This window comes from Sinocyclocheilus rhinocerous, unplaced genomic scaffold (genome assembly GCF_001515625.1).
Source record: "Sinocyclocheilus rhinocerous isolate Xijiao unplaced genomic scaffold, SAMN03320098_v1.1 scaffold381, whole genome shotgun sequence".
NCBI classification, from domain to species: Eukaryota; Metazoa; Chordata; class Actinopteri; order Cypriniformes; family Cyprinidae; genus Sinocyclocheilus; species Sinocyclocheilus rhinocerous.
Genome location: NW_015640044.1, coordinates 83,880 through 95,154, shown reverse-complemented (window position 1 = coordinate 95,154; position 11,275 = coordinate 83,880). Strand labels below are relative to the sequence as shown.

Below are 11,275 nucleotides of genomic sequence, written 5' to 3'. Positions count from 1 at the left end.
TCTCATCCAAAAACAATCCCCAGCATATTCTGTTGTCAGACACGACTGGAACTTCTAATGGGACTGGCTTCTATGGTCAGATGTGATAAGAATTTCTAGGGGTGCCAATAATTGTGTCCAACGTGTATTTGAGAAAAACATTTATGTCATAATGATATTTCCCCCCATTTTAAATTCTTATTCTCCAATGAAAGGTTAGATTTATGTGAATTTTTTAAATAAAAGATCAAAATGATTAACAATGCAGATTTATTTTCACAGCCTTCTTTGATCATATTTACCAAGGGTGCCAATAATTCTGACCATGACTGTATACATGTACTCACAACTGTATAGTTTTTAAATGATCAAAGGAATTCAGCCTAGGCATTTGCACAAAAGAACGTGAATATAATCATAATTTGTGAGGTGGTTAGGACAATAAATAAAATCACTTAATACATAAATTACTGACCAAATTCTGCTGGTTTATGGCTTGCCACATCTTTTACAATGGCACGAATGTTTTCCAGAATATACTCCTTTGGCATGTCCAGCTGTTTAAAAAAACCAAATTATGTTAACAAAGTGGGGGGGAAAGCCTCATAGATGTGAAAATAAGCAGATACCACCCTGTTCTCTCTTACTTTATTACGAACAGAAGTGTCTGTCACTCAAAGAAGTTCAATGTGACTTACTGTTGCAACTTGTGTGTTGACATAGATGTCCTCAACCATGTATTCATGACCACTCTTGAACAATGCAAGCATTTTGGGAATATTCATTCCAACGGATCCTGATGCAAGCAACACAAAGAGCCATTTAACCTCCGTTTAGTTGCACATAAAAGGGGTCATATGATGCGATTTCAATTTTTCCTTTGTCTTTGGCCTCGCTTTTTCAGACCGATTTGTTTTGTAAAAATCGACGCGTTTCAAAAAGGCGGGGCATAGAGGAGAAACAATAATGTACAGTATGTGGAAAATAATGTTTTTTTTACTTTAAACCGCATAAACACATTTAATTACACCAAATACACAAAATAATGTTCTTTTTAGCAGCATCATATGACCCCTTTAATAGAGCATGCCTGATACATGTGCAACTCACTGACCTCTCTTGCTCTTGGGAAACTTCTTCCTCAGCTTGTTCTTCAAAGGGAGCAGCTTTTGTACAATGTCTGGCTCAGCCAAGTAAAAATCTGCTGTGATCTCATCAGTTAAAATCTGTCATCAACATTGATTAAAAGGCACACAAAGTAATTAGGGAATAGCAACTGTAATTGCAAAATCAATATATTATTATTATGTGATAGCCGAAACACAGATTGAATTCAGGGTAAGTGGGAACTTTTTGAACACAATAAAAATGAACAGCCATTTTTTACACAAGCAAACCTTTAAACAGTATATGCAGGAATTACATTTCTACCAGCAATGATAAGTTCTCATGAGCTTTACCTTCTCAACCAGTTCTGCTCCACCTGCAACTGCTGCTCCATTCTCCATTGCTATTCTGGCTTGATCTGGATTCTGTAAAGCCATAACTCTATAATTAATGCATGTAAAATGTACAACCTCCTTTAATGGAGCTGTAAATTATATCAAATCAGTTCAGTCAATGACACCTGTAATGTTTAACATAATAGACCACAGAGTGATGCTCCCACCTCAGTGAAAACCACTATTTTGTTGATGTCCGACTTGAAGGGATGTGGTAAATTAATTATGCTAACAAACGGATCCACTTTTTTCTGAAACAAAAACAATGGAAAGTCATTAATGTTTAATGTTTTGTTCAAATGTGACTCTTTGTTGCAGTTATAATGCTGAGTGCTGAAATGTTTTCTTAAACATTGCAACATAGCTAGTAAGAACATTTATTCAACTGACAAGAGTATTTTTCATTCAATTAAAGGGATAGTTCACCCAAAAATGAAAATTTGATGTTTATCTGCTTACCCCCAGGGCATCCAAGATCTAGGTGACTTTGTTTCTTCAGTAGAACACATTTGATGATTTTTAACTTTAACCGATGCCCAGATGCTGCGCAATTAGGCTTATTTAATATATCATGATGAGTCTCGAGTTCAGTATTTACACTAAATCTGTGCAGATTTGGCTTACATGAACTTCCTCAAGAAATTAATTAGTAAACATAATTTACGAAAAGTAACCCGCCAAATTGGCTAGTGATTTGACAGCGTTACCCGCCACAGCTGATTTTTACCCGCATTTGGCGGGTGTTAATTTCAAACCCTGATTGCCATGCATTATATGACTGATAGACTGCAACGGTTGGAGTTAAAAATCATCATTTGTGTTCTACTGAAGAAACAAAGTCACCTACATCTTGGATGCCCTGGGGCTAAGCAGATAAACATCAAATTTTCAACTCAAAATAACACTGTTTGTAGTTTATTTAACAATATATAGATTTAATTTAAAAGAAATCACAAGAACAGACCGACTTCTGCATTAGTCACATATTAAATGCTTTTCAACATCACAGTTCATTATTTCAGCAACTGTTCTGATGTACTGATGAATATTTTAACTTTTTGAATACAAAATAAAAGAATCTTCAAGAAACTGTAGAAATTTTTAACTTGATGTATTTAATTTATTAAAGCATGAACAGCTCCAGAACAACTCTGATTTAACAACTGTAACTAAAGCACAGAAAAGCTTTTCCTGGAACACATTTACAGCACACTAGTTTGTGGATTTAATTGAATGTTTAAATGAGTACATTACTGTTCAAAAGTTTGGGGTCAGCAAGTTTTTTTTTTGGTTTTTATTTGCATTATATTGATCAAAAGTGAGTTTAAGACTTTAATACTACATTTTGTTTTGTTTTTTTCCAAATAAATACTGTTTAAATGCTTTTGAACTTTCTCTTCATCAAAGAATCCTGAAAAATGTATCACAGTTTCCACAAAAAAATATTAACTAGCAGTTTTTTTTTCCAACACTGATAACATTAAGATGTGTTTCTTGAACATCAAAACAGCATATTAGAATGATTTTTGAAGGATCATGTGACACTGAAGCCTGGAATAATGATGCTGAAAATTCAGCTTTGCCATGCCAGGAATAAATCATATTTAAAAAAATATTAAAATAGAGAACATCTCACAATTATAACAGTTTTTACCGACCACAAACTTTTGAACAGTGGTGTTTGTTTTTATGAATTTAAAAGCAAAAGTACATTTATTCTTTTAAGCAAAAGTTACTTAAGGCTATTTTAAGAAAATAACCACCCAAAATGTACCTTTTTCTCCAGCTTCATGTCTAGACGTAGGTTAGTGTATACAGGCTGGTTTTCGGGACTGAAGTCCAGCTTCTGAAAGTTCTTCAGCATTTCAATGGACACGGCTGTCTCATAGACGGGTTTGGGATAGTACCTCACCATGTACACATCATCTACTGGAGCCCAGGCTGTGAGTCCATAGGGTTTATGTCTGTTTTTGTCATCAACCTTTTGTTTCTCTTTCACCACCTTTTCTTGAACGGTCTCCTCTTTCTTCTCTTTCTGCCTACAAAAACAGTTTTAATGAGAAACATGATTCTTCTTTGCATATAGATTTTTCTCGCATGGTTTCTAAGTTTGTCAGCATGTCGAATCCAGGCTAAATAGTGTTAAGAGAACTCACTTGGCAGCAGCAGCGTAGGATCTGACAGATTGCTGTCTGTGTGCAGTCAGTGAGCTGCAGGAGACAGAAGGAGCTCTGCATGTGAAGAACAGCTTCTGACATCTGGGTAAAACTGTGCGTGAAACAGGACACTTGTGTAAAGCAGAATCAAAATGACTGGGCCAAATGACATGTTAATGATTACATTTTAATTAGCCAATTAGTGGTTCACATTTATTACAATTCTATAAGTATACTTTATCCTTCATACAGACGCACTGCATAAATTCACATAAGCATAACTATAAGAGATCGTGGTCAAAGTCGTTAGCTTGTGTAGATGCACAGCGCTATATTTAACACATCAGCTCAAATATTCTGCACATGACAGTTTTCATGTTAATAATCTCTGAAAATATAACGGAATATAAAGAACATAAGTAAAATTATATTTAACGTTTCAAAACTGACCTCTTAAAAAATTCCTTGAGGGGGCGGCCATGTTGACAGACTATTGTGTCACACTTAGATTTTCCCGTCTAAATCATCAACAAGCTTTAAGCGTTCCCACCCATGTCGTGCGCAACTGCGCATCTAGCTTTAGTAAAAAATATCATGCATACTTAAAATAAATTGGTATATACACACACACACACACACACACACACTATACTTTATATACTACAATAAACAATTAATGTGTCCGTTATATAATTTAACTTTTCCACCATCATCTTGTTTTAACCAATTGTTTTAGATGGGAAACAGCAACAGCATTCTTGTTTTTCTTGTTGTTACCATTCATATCAAATGATCCAATAATCCTGCCTGAAATATGCAAAAGTTGCGCGATAAAGGTAGTTCTGTAATAAGTTAAACTTTGCAGGTTTATTATTAATAATTCCCGATAAGAATATGTATATTGCCTATACGTTTAAGGCATACTATAATAAAACAGAGATATATCGTATTTTTGCAAGAGCACAATGTTCTCCACTTCGAGTTAAGCCGTATTTCAGAGTAAAATTTCTCGATTCGTTCGTTTGAGTCGGATCTTTTTAATGAATCGATTGAACCGGTTTGCAAAACCTTTCCGAACGGTTCGTTCACGAAACGGACGGAATCGGTATCGATTCACCAACTTACTGAATCACTGAACCGAGAACAAACTGGCCTGGGGCCTCATTTATAACCGTCGTGTACGCACAAAAACAGCCATGAAAGAGGCGTACGCCACTTCCTGCGCAAAAGATGGGATTTATAAAAACAAACTTGACTGGAAAATTTGCGCACCTGCACGCAAACTCTGACCTATGCGTACGAATTCTTTTTCCTTGAGTGAGAAAATTAATGAAGTAAAAACAATGATTTTAAGCTCTGTTTTCATGTCGATATATACATTTACATTAAATATCCCACTCTCATATGGAGATAAGGACTGAAATTACATAAAGTCATTATGCAGAACTTAAACCAAAATTATATGAATTTAGACATATTTGTAGTAAATGCGCTTGATCACTTTTCCTCTTTTACTGACAGCGAGGAGTGCTATAGGTGCACAATAATTCATATTTAAACTGAAGTGCAGATCTCATGAATAAAGAAAATATGAGAATAAATATGTCCAATGATAATATTTACTGTACAACCGCAGCTGCACAGAGGTGTTGATGTCGTGTGAATTAAGTAATCTCTACAACATTATGAAAAGTACCGCTGTATTTGAAGGCTACAACTTGAAGAAAACGGTAAGATTTATACGTTTCCTTTTTAAAATACTTTGTTAGTGACGCGCCGAGTCAGACAATTTTACACTGCAATAAATAGGCCTATCTGTTTCCACTCAAACTTGCTAAAAGATATTCACCTTATCATCAAAACTGCATCAAAAATTTAGTTTGATTTGAATTGTTTAAAACAATTGAAATAGGCTACTATTTGGCCAGTGTTAAAGAATGAGATCAACTCTATTCTAAAATATTTATCTGATAACTATTTTAAACAGTTTATGTTTTTATCTTGATATATTTATTCTAAAACATAACAAGGATATTGGATGATTTTTAGAAATAAAAATTAATGTATGGCACAAATGGCATTTATAGTCCGTATCTCATATTTCCTTAATGTCTTTTATCTTTGACGGTGTTAACTCCATATATGGTGATTTTGGGGCGGAGACGGGGTGGAGATGCACGTACGCGCAGGTTCTGGCGTATGCATGGTTTTATAAATCTGAAAACTTTTGTGCGTACGCAAAATCTAGCTTTTGAGCGTACGTACACTTTTAGGATGAAATCTGCGGATAGTTTTGTAAATGAGGCCCCTGGGCTGCGTTTCCCAAAAGCATCGTAAGCCCTAGTTGATCGTAGCTTCATTGGTGACAATAGACAATTGTACGATGCTTTTGGGAAACGGAGCCCTGTCTGATTTGCATTCGAAGCGATCCCAGAACGATAAGTCCTCTGACAGTAAGAGCATTTGGGGTAAACCAAGGATCTACTTTAATTAACAGAAATGTCGAAAATTAGTAGCCTTGGCTTTAGTAGCCTAAATTAATAATTATGACATCAACACATACGAAACAAATTACAGTATTTTATTACGTGCAAAACTTTAGCCAAAGATGTAATCGAATTTAGCATTGTTTAATGTAAATATAAATTTAAGTTCCAATGCCTTTGTTTTTATAAACTGAATCATGCAACTAACTAAACTAGAAAACATCAGGGACCATGTGACTCGGTTCTTAAAAACTAAAGGTTCAAAAGAACCGATTCGCGGAAAAGAGTCGGACTTCCTATCGTTGGTTGTAAGGGGGCCGTGGACTGAAGCGGAAGCTCAGACAGAGTGTTGTCCTTCCTTCTGCCCGACTCTCAGGATGAGGATCGGTCGCAGTTTGTCTGTATGTCTCTGATCATATCACACCAGCAGCTCCTCTCCCACCGCCCGAATGCAGGTAAGAATCTACGTACTGCATTCCGGCGTGGTGATTTTTGGATGTCAAATACGCCTGATGTCCCCAGCTCTACCTCCAGAAGATCGGCTAAGGAGACGGCGTGTGCTGTAACTTAATAAACACGAGAGAAGTGTTTCAACCCATTACACGCCACATAGTTTCTCCTGATTAATAGATGACCGTATTTTGGTGATAACGAGGGACGTCTGAACGGGTGGCACGGCCAGATCTGCTCCTGGCTTTCATGTTGTTGCTTTCAGCTCACCAAACGAACTTATTTTATGTAAATCACAACTTTGAGCATTCACTGACATAGCAAGAATAGCTAATAATGATAGCCTTACATAACACAAACCTCGTTATTGGAGTAGTTGACATCTGTGCTAGGTCGTTGACACGCTTTTACCTGTAACGCGAAACACCGCGATGTTTTTGAACATCGAGTCCAAGTTAGGTTCAGCTCGGAACTTGTGAGTTTGTTTTATTCACAGAAGTTACTTGGTAACTTCAAAGAGCGGGTTACGTAACGCCTTGGCTGTCATCATCGTGACCAAGCGTTCATTTGCATATTATACGCCGTAGCGTTCAATCAAATAACTTTTATTGTCACATGGCCATATACACAGCGGTTTAGTGACAGATAAAGACTACAGAATTCACAATACACACAGTGAACAGCTCTTAAGAGTTTGGCATGTGCTCTTGTGTATGTAACAGCTGCGACTGAATGATTACAGCGCACCACATGTTCTTTCTATAAAAGGCAATTAATAAGGGCAGTCGTCTGTTTAAAAGCTATCGCCTGTGTTTTTTTACCTATTAATAGGGCGTTATGTAAAAGTGCTGTTTTGCTTTAATTTTTTACAGCTGAAAGGGATTGATTAAAAAAGAAAAAACAATCCTACTGCGACATCTCCAAAGTTCAACTAAGTTAAACTCTTGTCAGTGCCCCAGCCTGCCATAATGTTTTGGCTCGGCATGAGAGATATCAACTACTCAAACAGTTCAATGTATCAGTGTAAACATCAGCCGTCTGTCTGTCTCTCGGTAAGCACTCAGGATCTCTCACTTTGGCCTGGTTTCTAGAACATACACTATGGTTCAAAAGTTTGGGGTCAGTAAGTAATTTTTTTTTATAATACTTTTATTCAACAAGGATGCAATAAATGATCAAAAATGCCAGTAAAGGCATTTATAATTATTATACAACTTTTTATTTCAAATAAATGCTGTTCTTTTAAACTTTTTATTTATCAAAGTATCCTAAAAGAATGTATCACAGTTTCCACAAAAAAATATTAAGCAGCACAACTGTTTTTAACACTGATAATATTAAGAAATGTTTCTTGAGCACCAAATCAGCATAATAGAACGATTTCTTAAGGGTAATATGACATTGAAGAAGATAAGTAATGGCTGCTGTAAATTCAGCTTTCCTTTCACGGGGGTTAAATTACATTTTAAAATAGGCCTATATTAAAATAGAAAACATACAATTATTGAGAGAGAGTAAAATCTTTGCAGTTATTTCAAATTGTAATAATATATTTTACGATGTTGTTGTTGTTTTTACTGTATTTTTAATTAAATGAATGCAGCCTTGGGGAGCATAAGAGACTTCTTTCCAATCCCAAACTTTTGAACTGCAGTGTTGGTGAGATGTTGATATTTTACAGCTTCACTTAGTACCTACATATTTTTTTTTTCTTTAGCTTTATTTTAAATTGAACTTAAGCAATTCTTAACTGATGTCAGAAAAAAAGTTTTCCCTTGTCACAAGTTCAAGTGCAGTTGTTGGTTTGTTGACTGATTTACATCATGTTTACATAATGCCAGTTTGTCTAAGGGTGATCTGGCTTGATCTGAGGCCTTAGAGGGAGTCACTCTCACAGCATTCACAAAATGAACATTGCAAATAAAATTACGCTGCCAGCAGGTACATAGATCAGGCTTTCAGCTTTCTCTCAGTTTATGATGATTTCTTACAGACATTTTGAGAAAATGAGTGATACTGTAGCTGAGAGAAAAATGACCTGAGTGACATACTGTAACTAAAAGAAATTGTTTAATTGTTCATTTTCTACATGTATTTTCAGATTAATAGGCATGCCAAAGGAAAAATATGATCCTCCAGACCCACGCAGATTATATACCATCATGTCAGCAGAGGAAGCAGCCAGTGGGAAGAAGTCACACTGGACCGAGTTGGAGATTTCTGGTTAGTTATTATTCCTCATGCCTCTGCCTCAACTCATACAATGAATGTATTTTTATGAATGTGCTACTGAAGGTACAGTAAATTGACATGAGAGAAATTAATGAATAAATCAGTGAACGTGAAATCCTACTTATACTGACCTGCTTAAAGGGGTCATATGATGCGATTTCAAGTTTTCCTTTCTCTTTGGAGTGTTACAAGCTGTTCGTGAATAGATAAGATCACTAAAGTTGCAAAGACTAAAGTCTCAAACACAAAGAGATATTCTTTATAAAAGTTAAGACTCGAGAGTAGAAACAATATTGTACAATATGTGGAAAATAATGTGTTTTTTTAACCTTAAACTGCATAAACACATTTCATTACACCAAATACACAAAATAATGTTCTTTTTAGCAACATCATATGACCCCTTTAAAAAGTGGCAGATGCTTTGATCCAAAATGACGTGCATTGCTGAGTATATACATATAATCAGTATGTGTGTTCTCTGGGAAATTTGGAAAATATTTGTGCACTCTGCCTGTGCTTCCATTGTACAGGGCGGGTCAGAAGTCTAAGCAGCTCACTATGGACGCTGACCCATCTGACTGCTCTCCACATCAACAACAACAACCTGAGCCGGATTCCTCCAGAAATCGCAAAGCTACCCCATCTCGTCTACCTAAACCTGTCCTCCAACAAACTGCGCAGCCTGCCAGCAGAACTCGGCAACATGGTGACTCTCAGGTACGTGACAAATTGGTCAATCTCTACAGATTCCCTTCAGACTGAAGTTAGGTAAAATAGTTTTATTGACCTTTCAGCATTATTACAGGTTCTTAAAGACAAGTGCCATTAAAAAATATTTTTATAAAATAGAGAAAATATATATATAATAAAACTAATTAGGATGTGACTCAACTCGACTTATTACTCTATTAAAGCTAAAATGATTGAAATTTTCTAAAGAACAAGTGTCTCAGAAATAGTTTAGGCCATTTTTTTTTTGCTTTGAGTGATTTTATCCAGTTACACTAAACAGACGCCTTGTTATATGGTCACATTTGTTTCTTACTTAGTGTATTTTTTTAGGGAATTGCTTTTGAACAACAACTGTTTACGAGTTTTGCCTTATGAACTTGGCCGGCTTTTCCAGTTGCAAACACTTGGCCTCAAAGGTAAAGATTTTTTATTTTTTTTAATTCTAACAAATGTTGTTTTATATTATACAGTACATGCAGAACAAGCATGTAATATTTTTCATTAGGCCTGAGAACAAAATTTCTTTCCCAGGTAATCCATTGTCCCAGGATATACTCAACCTGTATCAGGAGCCTGATGGAACAAGGAAATTATTGAATTACATGCTTGACAATCTTGCAGGTAATAACGGACACAGTTGCATAGCTGTTTATTAATACAATACAGATAAGGTATTCATTTAATTTTCTTCTACTTTTTCCCCTCCCAATATTAGTCCACCCAGAACAACTCCCCCAAAGGCCTTGGATCACTTTGAGGGAGCGAGACCAAATGATGCCCACAGGTACCTACTAGCACCCCGTCACTGGCTTTTAAAAATCATGATATAGCAAAGAGCAAAGCTAATATTAAATGCTTGTGTTCTCAAGCTGTGTTCACAGTAATGTGTTACAACGTACTGTGCGACAAGTATGCAACAAGACAGTTGTACGGCTACTGTCCCTCATGGGCCCTTAACTGGGAGTACAGGAAGAAAGGCATCATGGAGGAGATCACGAACTGTGATGCTGACATCATCAGCCTGCAGGTATGAAGCTCCTGTTTCAAAATTAAAAATGAACTCGGCTGTTTTTTTGGAGAGAAGCCTAAAGCTGTATATTTCTTTTATAAATCTGACAAATCTAAAGACACTTCGAATGTATAAAGGATGCAATACTACTATATAGGTACTCAAGATTAACATGGAGATTGGCTGAAACTGTGTGTGCTATGTCCCCTTTAAAATGTAATTTATTCCTGTGATGGCAAAGCTGCATTTTCAGCAGCCATTACATTAGTCTTCAGTGTCGCATGATCCTTCAGAAATCATTCTAATGTGCTGATTTGGTGTTCAAGAAATATTTCTTATTATTATTATTATTATTATTACTGAAAACAGTTGTGTTGATTAATGTTTTTGTGGAAGCTGTAATACATTTTTGGGGGATTATGATGAATAGAAAGTTCAAAGAGAAGCATTTATTTGAAATATAAATTTTTGTAACATTATAAAAAAAACAAGAACCGTTTTCATTTTTATTCATTCTTAGGCTAAGTTCTCTCATTGGCTGTAGCTCGTCACGACACCTGACACCACGTGATGTTGAGTCGGCCGACCCAAGCATAGGTCTCTGCAGGAAAGTAATGGGAGTTACCAGATCAGGGCGCTTTTAGAACATGTTTCCTGATTGGCTGATGTCATAGTGACGGTAGGTTTAGGGGTGGGGTTAGGTAAGGGGGATCATTTTGATTGCAT

The 11,275-nt window shown here is 36.0% G+C and overlaps 2 protein-coding genes across 5 annotated transcripts in view; one reads left to right on the top strand and one right to left on the bottom strand.

The window, feature by feature from the left end:
• The window catches only part of LOC107752362 (39S ribosomal protein L1, mitochondrial-like), a 17,603-nt gene that overhangs the window by 1,478 nt on the left and 4,850 nt on the right, over positions 1 to 11,275 (bottom strand). The window contains exons 1-8 of one of the 2 annotated variants that reach the window (XM_016568311.1): positions 4,088 to 4,182; positions 3,638 to 3,749; positions 3,256 to 3,520; positions 1,649 to 1,732; positions 1,440 to 1,511; positions 1,094 to 1,205; positions 678 to 775; positions 455 to 536 (exon numbers count right to left, since the gene is read on the bottom strand). In XM_016568311.1, coding sequence (XP_016423797.1) covers positions 455 to 536; positions 678 to 775; positions 1,094 to 1,205; positions 1,440 to 1,511; positions 1,649 to 1,732; positions 3,256 to 3,520; positions 3,638 to 3,749; positions 4,088 to 4,118 — 856 coding nt within the window. In that variant the 5' untranslated portion in view covers positions 4,119 to 4,182. Of the gene's footprint in view, positions 1 to 454; positions 537 to 677; positions 776 to 1,093; positions 1,206 to 1,439; positions 1,512 to 1,648; positions 1,733 to 3,255; positions 3,521 to 3,637; positions 3,750 to 4,087; positions 4,183 to 11,275 lie in introns of those variants that run through there. The other variant, XM_016568312.1, reaches the window with a different exon arrangement.
• LOC107752360 (CCR4-NOT transcription complex subunit 6-like) overlaps positions 6,416 to 11,275 on the top strand; it is a 13,395-nt gene continuing 8,535 nt past the window's right edge. For 2 of the 3 annotated variants that reach the window (XM_016568310.1, XM_016568308.1), the window contains exons 1-7: positions 6,416 to 6,578; positions 8,675 to 8,796; positions 9,339 to 9,525; positions 9,871 to 9,956; positions 10,072 to 10,161; positions 10,256 to 10,324; positions 10,410 to 10,567. In XM_016568310.1, the coding sequence (XP_016423796.1) occupies positions 8,685 to 8,796; positions 9,339 to 9,525; positions 9,871 to 9,956; positions 10,072 to 10,161; positions 10,256 to 10,324; positions 10,410 to 10,567 (702 nt within the window). In that variant the 5' untranslated portion in view covers positions 6,416 to 6,578; positions 8,675 to 8,684. Of the gene's footprint in view, positions 6,579 to 7,487; positions 7,626 to 8,674; positions 8,797 to 9,338; positions 9,526 to 9,870; positions 9,957 to 10,071; positions 10,162 to 10,255; positions 10,325 to 10,409; positions 10,568 to 11,275 lie in introns of those variants that run through there. The other variant, XM_016568309.1, reaches the window with a different exon arrangement.